This window comes from Cygnus olor, chromosome 30, assembly GCF_009769625.2.
Source record: "Cygnus olor isolate bCygOlo1 chromosome 30, bCygOlo1.pri.v2, whole genome shotgun sequence".
Taxonomy (NCBI): Eukaryota; Metazoa; Chordata; class Aves; order Anseriformes; family Anatidae; genus Cygnus; species Cygnus olor.
The window spans coordinates 794,759-815,353 of record NC_054087.1 but is presented as its reverse complement, the minus strand read 5'-3'; the positions used below and the strand labels follow the sequence as shown (position 1 = coordinate 815,353).

Genomic DNA, 20,595 nt, shown 5'->3' with positions numbered 1-20,595 from the left:
TGTAGCTGGGATGAACTGGGAGCACTGGGACCGACTGGTCAGGGCTGGGAGTTGTACCTGTGATGGACTGGGAAGGAATGGACAGGACTGGGAGTTGTAGCTGGGGGTGAACTGGGAGGACTGGGGTGAACTGGGAACTGCACCTGGGGTGTACTGGGAGGACTGGGACAGACTGGTAAGGCTCAAGAGCTGCACCCCTGAGGGAACTGGGAGAACTGGGGGAAGTCAGGCACGGCAGGGAGCAGCATCCAGACGGAACTGGGATGAACTGGGAAGGACTGAGTGCTGTACCCAGGGGAACTGAGACAAACTGGGCTGAGCGCCGCACCTCAATGTGAACTGGGGTGAACTGGGGTGAACTGGGCAGGGCCGGAAGCTGCAGCACGAGCGGCCCTTGAGGGAAACTGGGCAGAAGTGGGGTGAAATGGGCAGGGCTGGGAGCTGCACCCCGGGGGGGGGAACTGGGAGAACTGGGAGAACTGGGAGGACCGGGTACTGGGCCGAGCGCTGAAGCCCTGGAGGTGAACTGGGACGAACTGGGCAGGGCTGGGAGCTGCTCCTCGGAGCCCCAGGGCAGGGCCGAGCCCCTCGTGACCCCCCCCCCCCCCCAGCCCCATTCCTGATCCCTGGGCCCCCCTGGCCTCCCCGTGACCCCCCCCCCCGACCCCCGCCCTTCGCCCCGGCCCCAGCCCAGCCCCGGTGGTGACGGCCCCGGCGGACCCTGACCCCGGTGGGGAAAGGTGGGGCAGGGACGGGAACGGGGCTGGGGCAGGAGATGGGGGGGGAAGGAGATGGGGGGCAGGAGATATGGGGCTGGGGACAGGGATGGGGACATGGCTGGGGATATGGGGACGGGGACAGCCAGGGGGACATGGGGTTGGGGTTGGGGATGGGGACAGGGAGGGCAATATGGGGCTGGGGACGGGGGGCTGGGGACGGGGGGCTGGGGACGGGGGGATGGGGACATGGGGATAGGGATACGGGGCTGGGGACAGAGCTGGGGATATAGGGTGGGGATATGGGGTGGGGATATGGGGTAGGGATATGGGGCTGGGGACAGAGCTGGGGATATGGGGCTGGGGATATAGGCTGGGGATATGGGGTGGGGATATGGGGTGGGGACACGGGGCTGGGGACAGGGACGGGGCAGGGGCCACGGCAGCCCTCGCTGCGCCATGTTTGCGTTGGCCCCCTCCCACGGGAGCAAGCGGCCGCGCTCCCTTATCGCTGCTGGCGCCGCTTATCGGCGCTCGGCCCCACGGCCAACAAAGTCCCAGGGAGGCCGGGGCGAGGGGACGGGGAGGGGGCTGAATGAGGGGCCCCCGGCTCTGCAGGAAGGGCTGGGGGGCGAGGGGCTGGGGGGCGAGTTTTTGGGTGGGCGAGGGGCGAGCCTTCGGGTGGGCGAGGGGCGAGCCCTTGGGTGCATGAAGAGCAAACCTGGTGGTGGCCGAGGTGTCGCATCCAAGCCGTTGTTTCTCTCTCCCCTCCGACCTTCCCCAGGACCCTTCCCCACCACCGCCGCCACCACCGGGACCCCCGCCTGCCCCTCCCCGGGCCCCGGCAGCCACGATGAGGTGCCCGCTGCTGCCGCGCGCGCTCCTGCTGCCCGCCCTGATCTCGCTGGCGCTGCTGGGGGTGCGGGTGCAGCACCGCTTCGCTGGGGAGCCCTTCACCGACGTATCCGGTGAACCCGGTGTACTTGGTGGACCCGGTGTACTTGGTGTACCCGGTGTGCCTGGTGGACCCGGTGGACCTGACGTGCCTGGCGCCATCCACGCCGCGGCATTCCAATGGCAAGTGTCTTCGTCGTCGTTGGTCAATGCCACAGCCAAGCTGCCCCTCACCCGGCACCCGCTGCAGCCCCCCTACCCCTACCCGTACCGCTTCCTCCTCAACGAGCCCCACAAGTGCCGGGAGCGGGCGCCCTTCCTGGTGCTGCTGGTGGTGACGGAGCCGGCGGACACGGCGGGCAGGAGCGCCATCCGGCAGACGTGGGGGAACGAGAGCTTGGTGCCCGGCGTCTCTGTCCTGCGGCTCTTCCTCACCGGCGTGCACCCGGTGTTCGGGCGGCCGCTGCGGCGGGTGCTGGAGGAGGAGAGCGCGCTGCACCGCGACATCCTCCAGCAGGACTTCCTGGACACCTACCACAACCTGACGCTGAAGACGCTGATGGGCATGGAGTGGGTCAGCAGGCACTGCCCCGACGCCGCCTACGTGGTGAAGGCCGACCACGACATCTTCCTCAACCTGCCCTACCTGGTGTGGCGGCTCCTGCAGCCCCAGCTGCCCCCCAAGCGCGACTTCATGACGGGCTACGTCTACCGCGACACGGGGCCGCTGCGCAGCAAGGCCTACAAGTGGTACGTGCCCCGCCAGGTCTACCCCAACGACACCTACCCGCCCTACTGCGGCGGGCCGGCCTACGTCCTCTCCGGGGACCTGGCGGCCAAAGTGTACGCGGTGGCGCAGACCCTGCCGCTCTTCAACATGGAGGACTCCTTCGTGGGCGTCTGCCTGCACGCGCTGGGCCTCAGCGTCACCAGCAGCCCCTGGGGCGCCTTCAACATGTACCGCCTGCCCTACGACAAGTGCAGGTTCTCCAAGCTGGTCATGGTCCACCACTACCAGCCCAAGGAGGTGCTCACGCTCTGGCCCCACTTCCAGGGGGCCAATGTGACGTGTCCCCCCTAGGGACGGCCGTCCCGCGTCGCGCCGCCCCGGTTTTGCACACCCCCAACCCTGACTTTTTGGCCAGTGTCCGGTGCCCGAGCAGCCGCTCGGGGCCGTTTCAAAAAGCCTCAGGGCCAACCCCCCCTCGCCCCCCCACCCCCCAAAATCCCTAACGGGGAGGTTTTCTCCCCAAATTGAGCCATGCAGCAGGAGCCCAGGTCTGTGGGGCTGGTTCCTCCGCTTCGTTATTTCAGATGTTTGTTACTGTGCTCACCTCGGAGCCGAGTCTGCTGGGCTCGGCGGTCGGGCTGCTCCCTTGAGCCAGGGACCCTGCGGCCCAAAAAGCTGTGCCCCTTCCCCCCCCCCCCCCCCCCTTAAATTATGGCTTTGTTTTGTCCGTCGTTGGTCTGTTTGTAATAAAAGGGCTGGAGCTGAGCCGTCCGATCCGAGCCTGCCCAACGCCCCCTCGTCGCTCTGGGCACTGTAACGGGGCTGGGGGCACCGTAATGGGGCTGGGGGCACCATAATGGGGCTGTGGGCATCATAATGGGGCTGGGGGCATCACAGTGGGGCTGGGGGCACCATAATGAGCCTGGGGGGCGTCACAGTGGGGCTGAGAGCATCACAATGGGGCTGGGGGCACCTCGGCAGGGGTGGGAGCATCCCGATGGGGCCGCTCCATCCATTCCTGCCTCCAGCACTCTCCCCGGCCGCCCCAGGGACTCTGAACCCCCCCGCTGCCATTACCCGGGTGCTCTCATCGCACTCCTGGCACCGCCGTCGCCGCCCCGGCCCCCGTTTGCTCAAGGTATTGACATAGCTGGGGCTCAAACAAGCGCGGACGGGGCGGCCGTGGGGCAGCCGTGGGGCAGCCGTGGGGTGCGGCCGGGCCCCGGCTCCATTCGGGAGGCAACGAAGGCGCACGGGGGGGGTGCCAGCAATGCAAAATCTCCGCCCGCGATAGCGCAGGGCGGGTTTGCAAACAGGCGACAAGAACGAGGCCGGAGCCTCCCGAAAGAGGTTGGGTGCCGCCAAGGGGACCGCGGCACCACGGGGTGGGTTTGGCCAACCCCCCCCCCAAGCTGGTCGATAAGTTTGTTGGCTAATTATCCTCCCGTCTGGGGTAATTATTAGGTGTGCTAATGACAGGGAAGATGGCGCAGGAGGACGTGGCGGAGGTTGCCCCTGACTCGGGTTCCTCCGGCTCCTCTGCAGCTGCCTGGCCCCGGGCAAGGTGAAGGAGCCCTTGCTGTTGATTTTGGCTGCCGGGACCGAGCGGGTGGCACCGAGCCAGGGGAAAAAAGCCCAAGGAGGAGGAGGAGGAGGAGGTGCTGGAGGCACCATTTGGCTCCTCCAAATTCCCTTTTTCCACCCCAAACTTTGGGTGCCGGCTCCCGCACCTGGCTGGATGCGTTTTGGGGAACCCCCCCCCCCCCCCCAGCCCTCTGCCGTGGACGCGTGGGGAGCGGCAGCCCCCGCCCCGTGCCGTCGCTTTGCCCACGTTGGCAGCCTCGCCCCCAGGAAGCACCGCTGCACCTTCCCCTCGGTGAAACCGCAGCCTATTTTTATTGCTTTTTTGGTGTGCTTTTTTGTTTTCTTAAAGTCCTGATTGCTGCTAAGTTCGCGGTAAGTGCCGGGAGTGGCAAGGACCGCGTCCGCGTGTACTGGGAAGTGCCTGGTGGTGCACGCCCCCGGGTTATTGCCCCAAATCTCTCACCTTGAACCCGGAACAGTGGAAGAAATGCCCCCCATCGTCCTCAAATTCCCCGTCCCACCATGGAATGCGGGCTGTCCAGCACGTGGCTGTCCCCAAAGCCGCTGGGTGTCACCGCGATGTGACAGCTCCGGCAGGCCACGGGCAGGTGAGGAGCAGGCGGCATTTCTGGCACGCGTTAGAGGCATTAATTCAGCCTTGTAATTTATTCACTGTAATTCAGCCTTGCCCAAGGCTTGTTCTTCACTCCCCGGTGCCGCTTGACATTTGGCAGAGGCACCAGTGAACCCCGGCCCCTAGGGGGATCTAAATCGGTGTGTGGATGAGAGCTCAAACCAGCAGCCGCCGTGCGAAGGCGAACGTGAGAACCCGAGCCCAGAGACACGGCTGGGTTTAGGGGGGAAAAAAAACCTCCTGCACCCAGGGCCGACGCAGCCCAGGGGCTGCTGCAGCGGCCGGCAACGTAAAACCAGGCGCTCGGAGACAAAGCCATCAAGAGTTTGTGTTTATTTGTCTACATTCAGCTTAATCCAGGTGTACTGCCTGAACAATTCAGGCATACAAAACCCACTCTTTCCCACTGGTTTTTAAAATAAAATCTTCACTTATAAAACTGAAACACTAAAGCATTAAAATACAGAAAGCTCGTTTAACTCACTTCACGAAAGCATTAACAGATGACATATCCCTTATCTATTTAAAGCCATACTGTGTTAACACGTCAACGTCAATTTTAAATAGAAAAAGGATACTGAAATTGTATTAACTCAAAAACCCTATTTAGACAAAGTTGTAATGGCAACTAACAAACCATTAAATACATAGATGCCCAAAATACAGCTAAGTATGGAATTACAGGTACTCAACCATTAGTGACCGGTATCACAAAGAGCACTGCAACATGGAAACGGGGTAGGGGGGAGGAAGGAGGGGGGGGGGGGTTTACATGTTTACTGTGATGCAATAAAACTGAATATTCAAAGGGTGCGCAAGTGCAGGAGGTAACAAAACTCCACACCCACGGAGGAAGGGCTGCTTTATCTGTACTGGTAATTCATGCTGTGATCGTTTCTGCCGTAGCCGCCTTGCGACGCCTGGTAGGAACTGGGGGGGGCCGCTGTAATTTTGGCCGGAGCCTGGGGAGTTGTAGTTGGACTGCGAGGAATATCCACCTGCGGAGGGAGGGGAGAGAGAAAGGAGGTTGCTGAGGGTCACGCCGTAACACAAGAGCTCCTCCAACGCCGCGGGACGGGATTTCGGGACCTGCCGCAAGGCAAACCCCGCTGCCTCCTCCGCGCCCCGACACGCGGGGGGAAAGTACCGCAGGGAAGCGTTTTGTACTGACCTTGCTTACCTTGGTACGAGGACCCTCCGCCCCCAGATCCTCCCCCATAGCCACCATGTGAACCAGTGTTGTATGAGGCACCTCCGGAGTAGTTGTTCCCTCCGCCGCCGCGGCCGCTGTTGCCGTAACCTGGAAGGGAGCCGGGGCTGAGCGCGGGCTGCAGCTCCGCCTGCAGGACGCCCAGCGATCCTGACTGCTATCGGTGGCCATCCCGACTCCTATCGGTGGCCATCCCGCCGGCTATCAGCAGCCAAAGGGACGGTTGCCCCTCAGGGATCGAAGCGTACGCCTGCCTGGTTGTCCCAAGCCACCCGAGCCGACCCCGCGGTTCCCCGTTCGTCCCCCAAAAGGCAGGAGCAGCCTCTCGGGAAGGAGCAGAGAGCAACCCGACCAGGAGCTGATCTCATTTGACAGCAAAACGACCTAAACCCGAGCGCTTTAAGCCTGCCAATCGCTCCGATGCGCCCACCAGACAGGACCGAGGGGCTGGCACGTCCCTTTTGTGGTTACTTATCCCACCTCACTCCCCACCAACCAAGCAACCGGCACTCACTGAATTTGCTCTCGTAGTTGTAGTCGGAGCCGCCGCCGCCCGGCGAGTTGTAGGAATTGGAGTAGGAGGAGTAGTTGCCTTGACCGTGGTTGTACCCTTTCTGCTTGCCTTGTGGCGGGCCGTAGTTGCTGTACTGGTTTTGGTTGTACGACTGCTGCTGCTGCCCCTGGTGGGACTGATAACCCGACCCGTAGGAGGGTTTTTGCTGTCCCCCGTGCTGCTGTTTCTTGCCGCCGTGTTTTGGGGGCACGGGCGAGTTGTAGTTGTCGCCGCCCTGGTAGTAGGAGCCGTACCCTGAGGAGCCGCCGCCTCCGCCGCCGCTCCCCGAGTTGGAGTGGCCGCCGTTGCTGTAGAATTGGCCTAAACAGAGAGAAGAGCGTCAGCCCCGGCCCCGCGGTGCTGCTCGGAAGGGCAGCCTCACGGCACCAGGAGCTTTCAAGCCCGTGAAGGGCTCAGGAGCAGCTCAGTGAAAGACTCGGAGATGCTCCACGCAAGCCAAGAGGCGTAACGCTCTATGGAAGCCATCGGCGTCGTACCGCCGTCCAGGTGCCCTTAGATCTCACGGAGCGACACCGAGCCGGCTCTCCCCCAGCTTTCACTCCAGCACGACCCCCAGGTTGAGAACCAGGCTCAGGGCCACTACAGTTTCTTTAATGCACGTTACAATAACTAATGGTTTTGACTTAAAAAGCTCTAAAATGGTTTAAGGTCTGGCGCTCCACCCGCATTTGAGACAAGCGAGCCGCCAGCGGCAGCTGATGCTCAGCCTCCACCGCCGAGAGACGTGGGGACAGGGAGGAAACTCGTTCCTCTAACGAGGAACTACACCCCCGGCCGTGCATCTCGCCCTCCGACACCAAGTAAGGGTTGACGTGGTGGATGAGCAGCAACAATCCAAGCGGGATGAAGGCGGAGACCTCTCACCTCCAAAGCCTGGCACTACGCCACGACCTCGGACCCAAGGTTACCGAAAACCTCTAACGGCCCCAAATATTCCAGAAAGCCTGGATGCAACAGCGTAGCCAAGAGTTAGTGTTTTTCTTTTCTTTTATTTATCAAGAGTACTACAGTCAAGCTCTCGACTACCGAGCAATTCTCTTCCTGCCCAACTGATGCAGGTTGAACTCCAGCGCGCTCTTCGTGTTGGGCTGCGGGTGAGAAGACTTACTCTACGGTCAGACTCGCCGTATCCAAAACTAACTTATTTCAAGGAATAAAAGCCACTAGAATCTAACTAAAAACCTGCACCAGTGTCTGTAACAGCATGTACGCCTCTGACGAGGAGAGGTTTTGCTAGCACCCCCTGCCAAACACAAGAGAGGTGAGAATTTAGCTAAAAAGACACAAGGAGTCAAGTCTTGTGCCCTCCGCAGTTCCACATTACCCTACGGGAACAACTCCTCCCGAAGGCGGATGGGAGTTTGCTCCCCAAATTCGTTACGTGGTTGTGTTGTGAAGAGCTTCAAGGCACCTAGCTTTTATTTTTCAGGACTCCAGCTATCCTTGGAGTCATTTGATCCACTCTTTGCTACCTCCTCTGCGCGGGAGCGAGACTTGCTACGCTACGCAAGATGTTTCCTCCTCCTCCGCAGACCTCGGCTCCGTGGTGTAGAAACAAGGCTCTGGCAATAAGTTTCTCTCCAGCCAAGAATGCCACAGCCGTGGCAAAACAGCTCGACGCTGAGATACCTCGCTCCATCCCTTGTGTTAAAATCCCAGGATTTGGTTCAAAGACACGCGGGAAGGCTGCGGGGACGTCTCCAGAGCGAGAGGTCAAGGGCTAAGAGCTTTAAATTCGAGCTGCGGATGCTGGAGGTCAGTCTCTACTGGTTAAGGAGCCGAAATTTCTGGAAATTGCAGAGTTTTATATCAACACTTCATATTTAACTATGAAGTTTTGGTGCCGTTTGGCATCCAATTGTTTTTGACTTCCCCTACATCAAAGCTAATGAATAAAAATATCCGATGCCCAAGTAGTTACTTTAGCAAGTATTTGCTTTAAAAAATGGCAGTTTTTCACTTCGTTCAGGGCAGGATCTATTCCCTTGTATAAAAAGTCATTATTTTAAACAAGAGCTTTCTAAAAAAAAAAAAAAAAAAAAAAAAAGATAGAGGGCATGCATTGTTATTACCATTTTTGAAAATATCCACTAAAAACCTTGGACTTTTTTAATTTGTAAGCTGGTGCTTCGCGGGTTAGAGGTTTTTGTTTCGCTTTGCTTTTATTTAACTGGTTTCGTTACTGAGTGAACTCAGATGTTGCTGAGCCTCACAAGTCAAATGAACGCCACGGTGCAGGCTTTGCAGCTAAAAACAGTGACAAACAAAAAATACAGTCGTAAAACAAGCACTACAGCAAGAATAAAGGACCGGACACTTGGAATTCACCAGAGACTCACGTCTCACCGACTGGCCAATTGCAGAGTTTCCTGCAGTTCCTAATTCCAGTGAAATTTAATCCTCCAGGTAATAAAAATACCTCGAGGGCGAGGTTCGCTGAAGTGCTTTAGGCCCTTTATGCTTGGCTCAAGAAAGCCCATGTTCACGGAACGAATGAACCCATGCATTTCCAGAAGTTAAAGACTAACATGTTCGCGCTAACTCCTAATGCCTGGATATTTATTGGATCAGTATTGGAAGCACAATTACAATACCTTTGAAAGTACACTAGCTACCAGCCACAAAAATCACATCCCTCAGCGTTAATCCACCAGCGTGTTACAAAGGATGTAGGATTAATGTTTAGCACACACGATTCCACATACAAGTCAACATTTTGCATGCTCAGAAAGCTGGGCTGTACTAGGTTCAGAGATGTTGAAAAGTCTTCCCAATATCAAGAGGCATGTACCCAGTTCCTGGGATTTATTAAAAGGCTCAAATTTTGTACAAAACCTGCTGTAAATTAAGACAAAGGTAGATTAAAACACTTCAGTATCTGTTTCTTAAAAATAAAGTAATGCTTTCCATAAAAAGCAAAGATGGGCTTTTTGCCTTTACGCTGAACAGAGCTGGCTTTGCAATTTGTGCCAAGTGCACAAAAAAACATTCTTGGATGGTTAGTTCCCCCTGTGGTGTACATCGATACGACCAAGTTCAAAGGCAAATCACAATAAAAACTGCCACTGTCTTAAGTTCTGCAGGCTAAGAGTGTTTCAGACAAGCTGCGGTGAAAAGCCACTGTTGAGAAACCCAGTGAAGCACAGGGACACAGCACGAACACTTTGGGTTTTGGAGTTCGAGAAAATTGGAGTAAAAAGCTGTTTTTTGTGCAATACTTTTAGATGATCTAGGAAGACCCAAAATCATGATAGCCGTAGCAGTCTGTGAAAAAGTCACCTACAAAAGGGGGAGACAGAGCAGAGAAAAAAAATTAGAATTCTTTTGAAGATGGCAAAATGCGCCACATTTGAAAGTCATGTTTTAGATTTCTCTGCTCCTGTCACCCCCCAATGAAGGCTTCTTCTCAAGACCAATCGCCGTGTATTTTCAGGAAAATCACATTCAAAAGTGTGGCTGATAGCTTCGCATGGCTTAAAGCAGAGAAATTTAAAATATTCACAGTTTTAGAGGAAACGTGAAAGTCACCGGGATTTGAGTTTAACTTTTACACCAGCACAAAGGCCGTCTTTCGTTAATTCTCATTCAAAAAAAAAAAGAGAACCCTTTAAGACGGCTTCAGCACAAGCACATCACCGCACGTCGCAACCCAGTTCAAGCTTCACACCCCCAGCAGATTGACGAGCACCACAAATTAAGAGAGGAACACTTACTGTAGCCTGCTGTCGCGGAATTGCCTCCGTAACCGTAGCTTCCATACCCAGCACCTGAATCGGAATAAAGCGGTTAAATACGAGGAAATCAAGGGCACCAAAGCTTCGTTTCCCACCACGCTACGGGTCAGAGCACCGCCTGCTAGAGGAGGTTGATGTGCTGGTGGGTGGTCTGCGGTGGGTCTAGCAGGGACGGGGTGGGAGGAGGACGCGCGCGGCATCTCACCTGCGTTCATGTAGCCGCCGTGATTGCCGCCGAAGCCACCCCGGCCCCGGCCGCGGCCTCGGATGTTGCCGCCTCTTCCACGACCACGCATGTTGGGCGGCGGGGGCACGTCGTTGTGCATGGGGCCTCCCATCCCGAAACCTGGGTTGTGCTGCTGGGGGGTGGGGGGAGAGGCCCGTTAGTATGAGGCTGGCCCCCGCGTCCCAGGGTGGGGAACCCAGCGGGATTTCTGCTCCCTAATCCCGTGAGCAGATCCTTGGTTTCTCTCAAGACATTGTATTATTTCTCCTCCCAATAAAGAGATTAAAACCGTTCAGCAGGAGGCAGAGGTACGAGAGAACCGACAGTTACACTACACGCAGCCAAAGGCACTGAATTTACTTACTTTTACTGCAAACTTGGGTCCTCCCCTGGCAGGCAGAGGGGCTCTTTTCTTCTTATTTTGCTCAATGGCAACGGGAGCATCTGGAAACAACTTCTCCAGCGCAGCCAGAGCGGCGTAGGCTTTCGCTACCTTTTTATTTGAGCCAGCTCCTTGGAATTTCTGCCCGTCAACCTCCACCTTGGGAAGGGATGAAATCATTGCGTGTGAATGGAGAGGGCAGGAACGGAGGGCAGGCGATTGTGAAAACACTTGGTAAAGTTTCCCCACTTTTTACAGTGCCCGCAGGCAACTCCGACAGGCCCAGGGGATTTCTTCCTGAGGCCATCAAGTTACAGGTAACTGAGGTGGGATGGAAGTGCAGAGAGAGGACAAGGAAGTCACCTCACCTCCATCACGAAGCGCTTGTCGTGGCTGCCACCCGTCTCCGAAATCAGCTCGTATTTCAGCCCACGCCTCTTCTCGTTCAGCTCCATCACGGGATTCTTGCCGTGCTTTGTCAGAATTGGTCCCTGTTGTTTCACATTCTGAAAGCAGAGAAGCACGTTTTTCTCGGGGCTTCATCACTAATGGACTAGGAATTGCTCCCAAAAGGCGTGCTTTGGACAACTTCAGAGGTGGACAGCACTGCAATAAGCTTGCCTGATGCTTTTCCCCCTCAAATTGTTTTGTCACACTGACTGAGCTCAATGCAGGCCATTAAAATGACCCGTAGCTAAAAGGTGCTTCTTGGGATGTCCCCTGACATCTCCCTGAGGAATCCAAGCGGCATGCTTCACCCTGTTGGGCTGCGCTCACCTCTGAGGTCTGATCCGAAGGGGGAGAAGCAGCACTGGGCGTAGAAACAGTTTCTACTACAGGAGGAGGAGCAACGACTACAGGTTTCTGTTCCGTTTCCTCGGCTGATTCATCTCCTTTTCCAGATTCTTTGCCTTCCACTCCTGTGGGTAAACCCATATCTTGCAACACCTAGGGTAAGAAAAGCGGGAGAAGGGATTACTGCAGTGCACTTACCCCCGGCTCTCACGTGCCCTACACATTTTTGGGTGAACATCGAGAAGGTTGCTTGAGACCCCCTTTGTTAATCGAGTGCCAGGCTTTTCCCAGCCAGACTGCTGTTAATGAGAGCCCCTCAGCAGGGAATTCCACGCACGGCTCTTACCTTCACCGCCACGTGCAATTTGGCTGTCTTTTTGGAAGGTCCTGATGCCTCGAAGGTGCTGCCATCGATTTCCACTGACATCGTAAAGATGGGAGCATGAACAGGACCAGTTTGAGACACAAGTTTGTACTGGAGCCCAGGCTTTAGCTGGTTTAATTTCATCAGTGCATTCATGGCCTGGGGAGGTTCAAGTTTCTCCTCTGAACAGAAAAACAGATTTTGCAGATGTTTGTCACCTCTTTAGAAGGAGCGTAACTGATTTCAGACAGCAAGTTCTGATCTACCAGTTTTGGCCTTGTGAGCAATTAAGCTATACCGAGTAAAAATCTGACAGCGGCCAAGTTTTCTTTTTCCCCCTCTTTATTTCCTAAATCCACACGCCCTCCAACTCCCGTGTACAGCATTGCTCAAGATCAAACACTGGCAAGAGTTCTTCTGAAATCTGCCCCCCCAGCTTAGCCTGAGAACAGCTTTCAGGTAGCCCTTTGTACCTACCTCTTGTTAACTCAATACCTTTTTTCTGAATCTTCTTTTTCTTTTTGCTCGGCGATTTCTCCTCTCCGTCCTCCTCCATGGGACGCTTCATTGGAGTGACAGCGTACGTTGTACTGGGAGGAATTTGGACTGTAACAATCGTAACAGAAGAGCTGAGTATTCCAGCAGGAACCTTACAAACACGTTATTTCTTTTATTTTTTCTTATTACCTACCAGTATAGTCAACAGGGTTTTCGTTCTTTGGTTTCTTGGGCATTTTGGAAGGTAGGGGATCCATCCCCAAGACTTTGTGAAGCTGGCCAAAAGCAGCAAGTCTCAGAGCATGCTAGAAAGATTAAACATATGTTACTGGGACGCACAAGTTGCCATAGCCATCTCTGTTCACTGCACAGTTTCAGACAGGAACATTCTACCCACCCCTACACAAAAATCCTCATCAGTTTAAATAGGACTCTCCTTTGAATTTTGAAGTTCGACCCAAAATACGGGTCATGGTAGCAAGTCACTATTTAAAACCTGATACTTTGCTTCTGGTTGGCCAAGCTACAAATTCCTTATTGGTGTGGGACCCATTTGTAGTTCTTTTACTTGACTAGGTATTTAAAAAAGTTAACACCAACCTCCGTGAGGTTACTATACTACCATTAACCAATATGGAAGTTCAGAGTCAGTTGAACTGAGTAAGTTTTTGTAACATCTGTAGTCAAAACTATACCTGAGCACTCTGTGTGATATCTTCCCTTTGTTGTCTGTCTAGATGCCCAATAGCATCAGTGGCTTCTTTTTCACAAGGATCATAAATACCAGAACCATCTGAAGGCAGGAAACAAGGAAGATATGCAGAGAATTATCCTGGTGTTTCTAAAGAAACTAAACTAAGTATTCCCTTGGCATCAATCAACACTCATCTCTCGAAGAACACCGACTGACATGATCCATCCAATGTCCAACATTCTGAAACTCGCCTGGACTATTTTACAAGTACAATTATCAGGGAAACTGGTCACGAAGCACTCAGAGAAACGGGTTTTACACTGGTGGGAGCTGGTACCTCCCTCTGTGGGGTTTAACATCATGGGTCCATGGCTTTGAACACACGTGCCCTAAATAGCAGCAAGGTACAGTAGTACCCACGCACGCCGGGGGCTTTCTGAGCTTCGAGTCTAAGCTGTCTGCACGTAAAACACCGGACGTCTCAAACACGAGGCAACACAACAGCGCGCCAAAGCTTCAACCGCGTTTCGCTTCGGTGTCCCTTTGAAATGGAAATGCAGAGAACCACCTAACCTGGCATAACGATCCCCGAGGCGAGGCATTCGAGAACCCTCCTCAGAGCCTCTCCAGCGCCCATGGGTCTGTTGGCGGTCCCGATGGACTTTTCGCACAGCAGCTCCAGAGGCTGAAAGAGATTTGGGGCGAGTGAGACGAGCCAACGCGTGCGCCTGCGTGGCACGCTACGATCGCTGCAACTCCAGGAGCTGCCTAAAATTCACAGCGCGGACTGAAAACCAAACAATTCACGACGTGGAAAGCCGATAGGTGTCTTTTTTAAGGGAAAAAAAAAAGACAGGAATTTCTGTCCTTGCAGCTAACTTCTGGAAACGGAGCACGTGCAGGCTGAACGGAGCCGGATGCAGGTTTGGAGAAGCGGTACCAGAACCCCGAAGAAACAAAACGGGACAATTACCCATCCTCTCAGCGGTGCCCAGGTAGGAACCCGAGTACACAGATCTCTCAACACGCGTATGACTATGACGCACGACTTCAGACCGTTAGCCCTGGCCTAGAAGAGGAATCAGAAGCAGACACACATTCAATAGAAACCCCAGAACTGCTCGTTCGCAGACATTAACTTTTGCAGTGCTACTTTGTCAAGGGTAAACAGTATTCCACGTGGCAATTTTATAACTGGTGACAACAACTGGAGTGTACAAAGGCGACATTACTCTTAACACAAAGCAGCAGCTATGCATCTACTCGTTAAAAAAGGTTCCTTTCCAACGTTTAATTTGCTTAAGTGCTTCTTTAGCAGCTGTACCGTTGACAGACGCTAAGTTCAGCACGTCTAACTATCGTCCAACATTAAAGTATTTTAAGTAAAAAAAAAAAAAGAAAAGGTAGCCCGTTAAAGGTTTACAAATTTTCTACTTAAAGACAAATATAAGAACAAAATGCAAACCTGGAACCACTTGGCGTGTCGCAGTGACGCCAAGGCAGCAAGGCATTTCTGCCTGTCCAGAACGTCCGGGGAGTCGTTGACTGATAGCGTTTCTATTCGTGGATGGAATAAGAAGACAAGGCACAGTTTGACCAAGGGGGTTCTGTCAGGTGGAGAGGGGATGAGGCAGCTCCCTACGGGCAGCTGAGGCTCCCAAATGATCGTGATCTCGCTCCTTTACCTGGGTGGGTGGTCTGCAGTACGCTCGCCTCTTAGAAATTAAAACTGCAGGGGGTGGGGGGGGGATTCAATTATCGGGGACGGGCTAAAATCTGTTCTGCGAGGAAAGATTGGGGCGTAATGCTCTGTGGGAGAGGACCGAGATCCTTCACGGCTCCAATGGAGTCGGAGCGTGTGAGGCCTGTGGTAGGCAGCGGAGGGCAATTTGATGTAAACCCCCGCTCCGAGCGTAGCTTTAGTGGAGGAGCGGGGGGAAGAGCTTTGCTAGGATCAAGGGAACCCCCTCCGCCCATAAGGCTTGACTGCCCCGGCCCCAACCCGTGACAGAGAGCGTCCTGTTGGTCAAAGGTCCAGCGTCCCTAAAATTGACAAACTAGAAGGCTTGGTAGACGAGGTCAGATATCAAAACCATAGACAGTCAAGAGAGCACAAGAATATTTCCCAGTCTGTGCTGCAGCAAAATTGAAGATATGGTTTTTAAAGAGCTCAAAGTTGCCGACGACCAGGGTTTTAGATAAGGCTAGTGCACGGAGCAAGCGTTTGAGGGGTGCGAATTAAACGGCGCAATGCCTGCGACACAGAACCAGTCACAGCGAAGCCACTCGAGTGCAAAAACGCCCGTGGATTCTTATTCCGAGAGAAATTTGAGGCCGAATGGGGAGGCTAACTTTATCCAAAACTCTGCATCACTTTCTGGAGTTCTGAACTTCAGCTGATGAAACAGCCAAGCAAGGAGACCCAGAGCACCTATCATTCTTGCTGCAACACAAACTATTTATAACATCCAATCTCATTTACATGCAAGTCATTTAACGAGAAGCCTTCAATCTTTTTTTTTTTTTTTTTTAAATGTATCCATTTATATTTTTTACGTCACTGTGCAGGCCACTTACATGGCTAGATACAAAAAAGATTAATACAACAATATTACATATTAGTGAACTAAAGGCCGAAGAAAAAAGGAAAAAAAATAAAAAAATAAAAGGAGCAAAATACCATTTGAAAGGTGCTACTCAGTTTCAGAAAACTTGGTCCAAATAAACCATAACCACGATCTCATGAGGTTAGGGTTGTCTTGAGGAGTTTGGAATTTGCACAGAAATCATTTTCGCCACTTTGGATGAAACTGAAGAGCACGCTTTAACAACGAATTAGCAACAGAAATGTTTCCAGACCGACTGTTGGCTGTTTTCAGTCTTCCATACCTCCAGCTAACTGTTTTTCCATTTCTTCTCTGACTACGGGCGACGTCAAGTGGATGGTCAGCGTCAACGGAGGCTCTTTTGTGTTCTTAATTACAATGGCAGCATCACCAACGGACTGGATTATTTCGTATTTGTCTTCGGTAATAGCCTGCAATAGAACGGGACCGCTTAGTGCTTGTCTCATTCCTTTCTGTGAGTGCTTTGGAACACCTTTTTCTGAGGGAAACCAAACCAAAAAAAAAGCACGAGGTGTGCACACAACGTTTCAGCTAATAAAACGAAGTTCATTGAGAAAGTAATTCCAGAACAACGCTACAGGTCTAACCAAAAACACGTTTCCAAGGCAGAACAAAGCAGGTCAAAACAGACGGGACGCCAGGTGTCTCTTTGTCCATTTAAGACTTATTTTGCTCGTTCTGCTCCCTGCAACACGCACAGAAAAACACAAAGGTCTTACTCACAGCAAGCTGTACTCCAAGATTGTCGGCCACTTTCTCCAGGAGATCCGATGTGGGCTTATCCTTGCACAGAAGAACTAGCTCAAGGTCCAAGTCCCCCTTCAGTAACAGGCCTTTTGCCACAAGCCCCACGCGCATCACTCCACGGAGGGTCCTGGTCAGCTGCTCCGTGGCCTTCTGATCCCTGCAAAAGGACACGGCACGATGGCAGCGGCCACAAAACCAGAAAGTTCCCTGCAGCCGGGTAAGCACAAGCGCTCAGCTGAAGCTCAGGGATCGCCCTGCGAAGCTCCAACAGGATGCACGAGCCCTGGTGCAGCGTTACCGCACCCGGGCAGGGAAAAATCGCTCAGTACCACGTTAGTGCCCAAATTAACCCCAAAGTCAAGGGAAACGGCGTCTCTCCCAGCTCCAGCAAGAGCGTTTTTACTAACCTAAACTCGTTTGATGCCTTACCCTCCTTCTTTGTTCTCCTCCTCCGCCGCTGTCTCCATGGCCTCTGTCTCCGGCTGCTCCCCGCCGACTTTCTCCTGCTCGTCGATCCAGTCGGACACGGCTTTGAGCGCCCGCTCCGTGTGGGACACCATGTTCTGAACCGCCTCCAGCTCCTCCTGCGTCGGGTAGACGGCCGAGTGCTTCGCCATCACGTGGCGGTCGTCGTTCACAAAGATACGCATTGGTCGCTGCAAGGGCAAGGCGAGGTGGTTTACAGAATCATCCCAGAATCATCTGGGTTGGAAGAGACCTCCGAGATCACCGAGCCCAACCCCTGACCTAACACGAACAAGCCCTCCATTAAACCACATCGCTAAGCTCTACACCTAAACGTCTTTTAAAAACCTCCAGGATTTAGCGCCAGGCCAAACCCAGAGGCTTCTCTCTGAAGGCTGTGAACTCTTCCCTTTTTTCAACTCTTCCCTTACCATTTTTGCCTCCGAGCGTCCGTCCGAGCGCTCCCGTCCCCGCGCGTCCGGCCCGAACGTGCTTGTTTAGATTCTCCCACCGAAGAGCCCGTACCGGTACCACACTTTTTGGTAACCTGAAAAGAGAAAAAGCCAATTAGCAAAGGGTTCTCAGCGGGACTGTCAGGCCTCACAACCTCGCTGAGCACCCGGAAAGCTGGCAGCGACTGCCACGGGCAGTAAGGAGGCGGATGAGAGCCGGTCGGTGGACACCGAGCTCCCTGCTCCCCATGATTTCTGCTTCCAGGGCCTGAGCAGGACCCATGGCAGCAACCGACGCAGCCCTAAGGACGTTATTCGGCTCCTCGCACCCTGAAGGCTTTCCCGTTAAAGGTGGAGTTTTGCAAAGCCTCCGCACGGATTTCTGAAACGAAGCGCAACGAAGATGAAGCACTGACACGCTCAGCAGTGGCTCGCGCTGGGATAATTAACCGTTTCTGACGTAATTTGTCTATAAGCTTGTCTAATTCCACAAGGTTGCTGTCACCTGGTTACCAAGCTTCGCCGTGCCCAGCCTGGCGAGAAGCTGCTGGTAAAAATCCCGTTGCCACCTCCTGCTTTTTTTTTGACCCCAAATTCATCTGAAGGCTCCGCAGTAACCAAGCTGGATTCCCACCGAGGTCGATACGAGGAATTTGGTGGCTGCGTAGCTCCTTCTCTTACTTTCCTTTAATTCCCCAGCAGGCGCGGTCTCGAAGTCAGCGCTCGCGTCTTGTAAAGCTCACCAGACGGAACCGAAACGACGGCCGTGCGTTTTGGGGCGAGAAACCTCCTTCGGAGGGAGACGGAACCCCAGAGGCTGAGCCCCCGCCGCAGCAGCTGGCTCCTTTTGGTAAAACCCAAGCGCTTCCATCCCCTGCTTCGGGCTTCCAGCAAAGAAAGAGCCGTGTCCTGCAGGACTCAAGGTTGCCTTCGGATGCGAGCAGCTCCCAAATGCCATCTCGTGCCCGCCAGGAGTGGCTTCGGCGCGCCGGTAGCACTGCGGTTGCTGGATCCGTGGTCGTTAATTCGGCTGCACCTCGCAAATTCTCCCGTAAGGCTCCCGATTTACCGGGGGCGACGCGATCCCAGACAATCCTGCCCTGCAGCCAGCACCCCTGCTGGGTCCACGTCGGAACCGCCCTGTAAATCCGGCCACCGAAACCGCTGCCACGCGCGGCCCCTCCAGCATTTACCCCCAAACCTCACGTCTCTCCAAGTCTCCAGCAGGCTTCCCTCAAAATTAAACCCAATGAGGCTCACTTTTCCTTTTTTTTTTCCCCCCCTCCCTGCTGGAAGCTGTACGGTTCATCTGTCCCCAGGTTAGCCAGGAATTGCTGCTCACGAGTCCACCAGGAAATCCAAATTCAGTGTTTTCTGGCAGGTGATACAAACTGCAGGGAAGCCCGACGGATCTCAACTTTCCAAAACCATCCAAGATACTGGAGTAATAACGAAATAGAATGAATAATTAGCTGCCCAAATGCTCGGCGCTTTATTAGAGTGGTGCCATTTTAACGGCGCTGTCTGCGCTACAACAACGCGCTGGGACGGAGCTCGCAGCCCTGCGGTGTCGGTTGCTTCCCAACCAGAGCCCGGGCTCACGACCTGAGGAATTTACCCGCAAAACCAGGAGGAACTGGGAAAGCTCCTTGCCTCCAGCTGCTGTCGGTTTTCGGATTCGGCATGCGCAGAGATTTCTAGGGCTTGGGAATCTCTCTGATTCCAGTCCTGCAAATACTTACGCCCAGGATGACTTTTTGCTCCGAACCTGGACCTGAGGGTAATGAAACCCAGATGCCAGCACCCGCTGCGCGGGAAGGAGGATTCCCAAACCTGCAGCGCCCCGCGCGCCTCCTCGCGTCGGTGGCGGACGGCGGAGATCGGCTCGCGCCCCACGGCGTTTGCACCACTGATGGTTTTTATTCGGCTCTGCCGCTGCCCACGGGCGATTTTCTTCAAACTTGCTCGGTTTCTTTCGAGAAATCAGCCGGGATACGAGCGAGCGAGGCGGCGCGGCAGCTGCTTCGACCGTCAGAACGCGCCGCAACGACTCGAGAAACGAGACCGGTGCTGCCTGTGATGTCTAGGGACGGGCGTTACGGATGTTATCTCTCCTGGGGAAAGCTCCCAGCTCCGTTTTCCTCCCCCCAGAGGCCCGGGGAGCCGAGCCGGCAGCGTCGCGGCACTCGCGCCTCCTCGGGAAACGAGCACGCGAGCGGGCGAAGGACGCGCGGTCCCTGCCGCCGCTCCTCTCCTAGGGCCGAGAGCTTTGGGGATTAAAAGCGACGAAAGGCTCGGCCCCGCTCCTCGCCCCCTCAAGACTCTCCCCCCCCCAGTTTCACACCCCAAATTCTCCCCCCCCCCCCCCGTGCCACCTCCGAAAACCTGGCGGGGATGGGGGGGGGTGGGGGGGGGAGGGTCAGCAAAGCCCGCGGGAAGGATGCCGGGGGTTCGGAGGAAAGTTGAACGCCGCGAGTCCTATTTTACATGTTTTGAGGAGGAAACGGGTTTCTTTGGTTGTTTTTTTGTTGTTGTTGGGGGGGGGTTGTTGTATTCTTTTTGCTCCCCCCCTTTGTCCTTTCAGCCAGCTTTGGAGTGGGGGAGACGGCGGCGGGTAACGGGAACGGGGGGGAGCGTTTTGGGGTGGGGGCATGTGTGGGGCTGGGGGGGGATGAGTGTGGGGGGGTCTTTGGGGGATTAATGGGGGGGTAGGGGGAAAAGGAGGGGTGAAGGGGGGGTGAAGGGGAAGAGGGGGGTGGGGAAAGGAGAGTGCTGGGGGGGAACGGGGGGTGTTGGGGGGGGAAGGGGGCGTTGGGGAGGGAAGGGGGGCGTTAAGGGACAAAGGGGGGGCTGTCGGGGGGTGACCCCCGCCCCCCCCGCGGGGGTCGCCGCCATTTGCAGGCGCGGGGAGAACAAAGCGCGGCGGGAACACGGGGGAGGGGGGGGGGGCTGGAAAAAGCCCCCCGCTCCCCCCCCCATTTACCCCTCCCCTTTAACCCCCCCCCCCCGCAGCACCCCGGGGGGGGGTCTCCCCACCCTCACCCCCCTCCCCCCAGGCCGCTGTCCCCCCCCTTCCCCCCCCCCCTCCTCTCCCCTCCTTCCCTCGCTCACCGCCGGCCCAACGGCCGCCCGCCGCCATTTTGTCTCCCCAGCACAATGGGGCCGCGCGGGGCGGGAGGAGGAGGAGGAGGAGGAAGGAGGAGGGAGGAAGGAGGCGGAGGCCAGGTCAACCCCCGGCACGGGCCCGGCACCGCCCCCGCTGCCCCGGC

The 20,595-nt window shown here is 55.1% G+C and overlaps 2 protein-coding genes across 2 annotated transcripts; one reads left to right on the top strand and one right to left on the bottom strand.

Moving 5' to 3' along the window:
• The first annotated feature begins 1,569 nt into the window (after positions 1 to 1,569).
• Positions 1,570 to 2,691, top strand: LOC121062464 (beta-1,3-galactosyltransferase 2-like). Its single transcript, XM_040542467.1, has one exon. The coding sequence runs from the start codon at positions 1,570 to 1,572 to the stop codon at positions 2,689 to 2,691; it is 1,122 nt and encodes a 373-aa protein (XP_040398401.1).
• A 2,185-nt stretch (positions 2,692 to 4,876) lies between these two features.
• Positions 4,877 to 20,595, bottom strand: ILF3 (interleukin enhancer binding factor 3). The gene is given in 21 exon segments (XM_040542508.1): positions 4,877 to 5,496; positions 5,498 to 5,556; positions 5,730 to 5,858; positions 6,283 to 6,642; positions 10,056 to 10,109; positions 10,282 to 10,435; positions 10,667 to 10,843; positions 11,053 to 11,190; positions 11,462 to 11,632; positions 11,826 to 12,025; positions 12,339 to 12,449; positions 12,535 to 12,646; positions 13,037 to 13,134; positions 13,609 to 13,720; positions 14,009 to 14,104; positions 14,501 to 14,592; positions 15,925 to 16,072; positions 16,386 to 16,566; positions 16,839 to 17,065; positions 17,306 to 17,421; positions 20,438 to 20,595. Coding segments are annotated over 20 exon segments (2,697 nt in total). The 5' UTR covers positions 17,309 to 17,421; positions 20,438 to 20,595; the 3' UTR covers positions 4,877 to 5,421.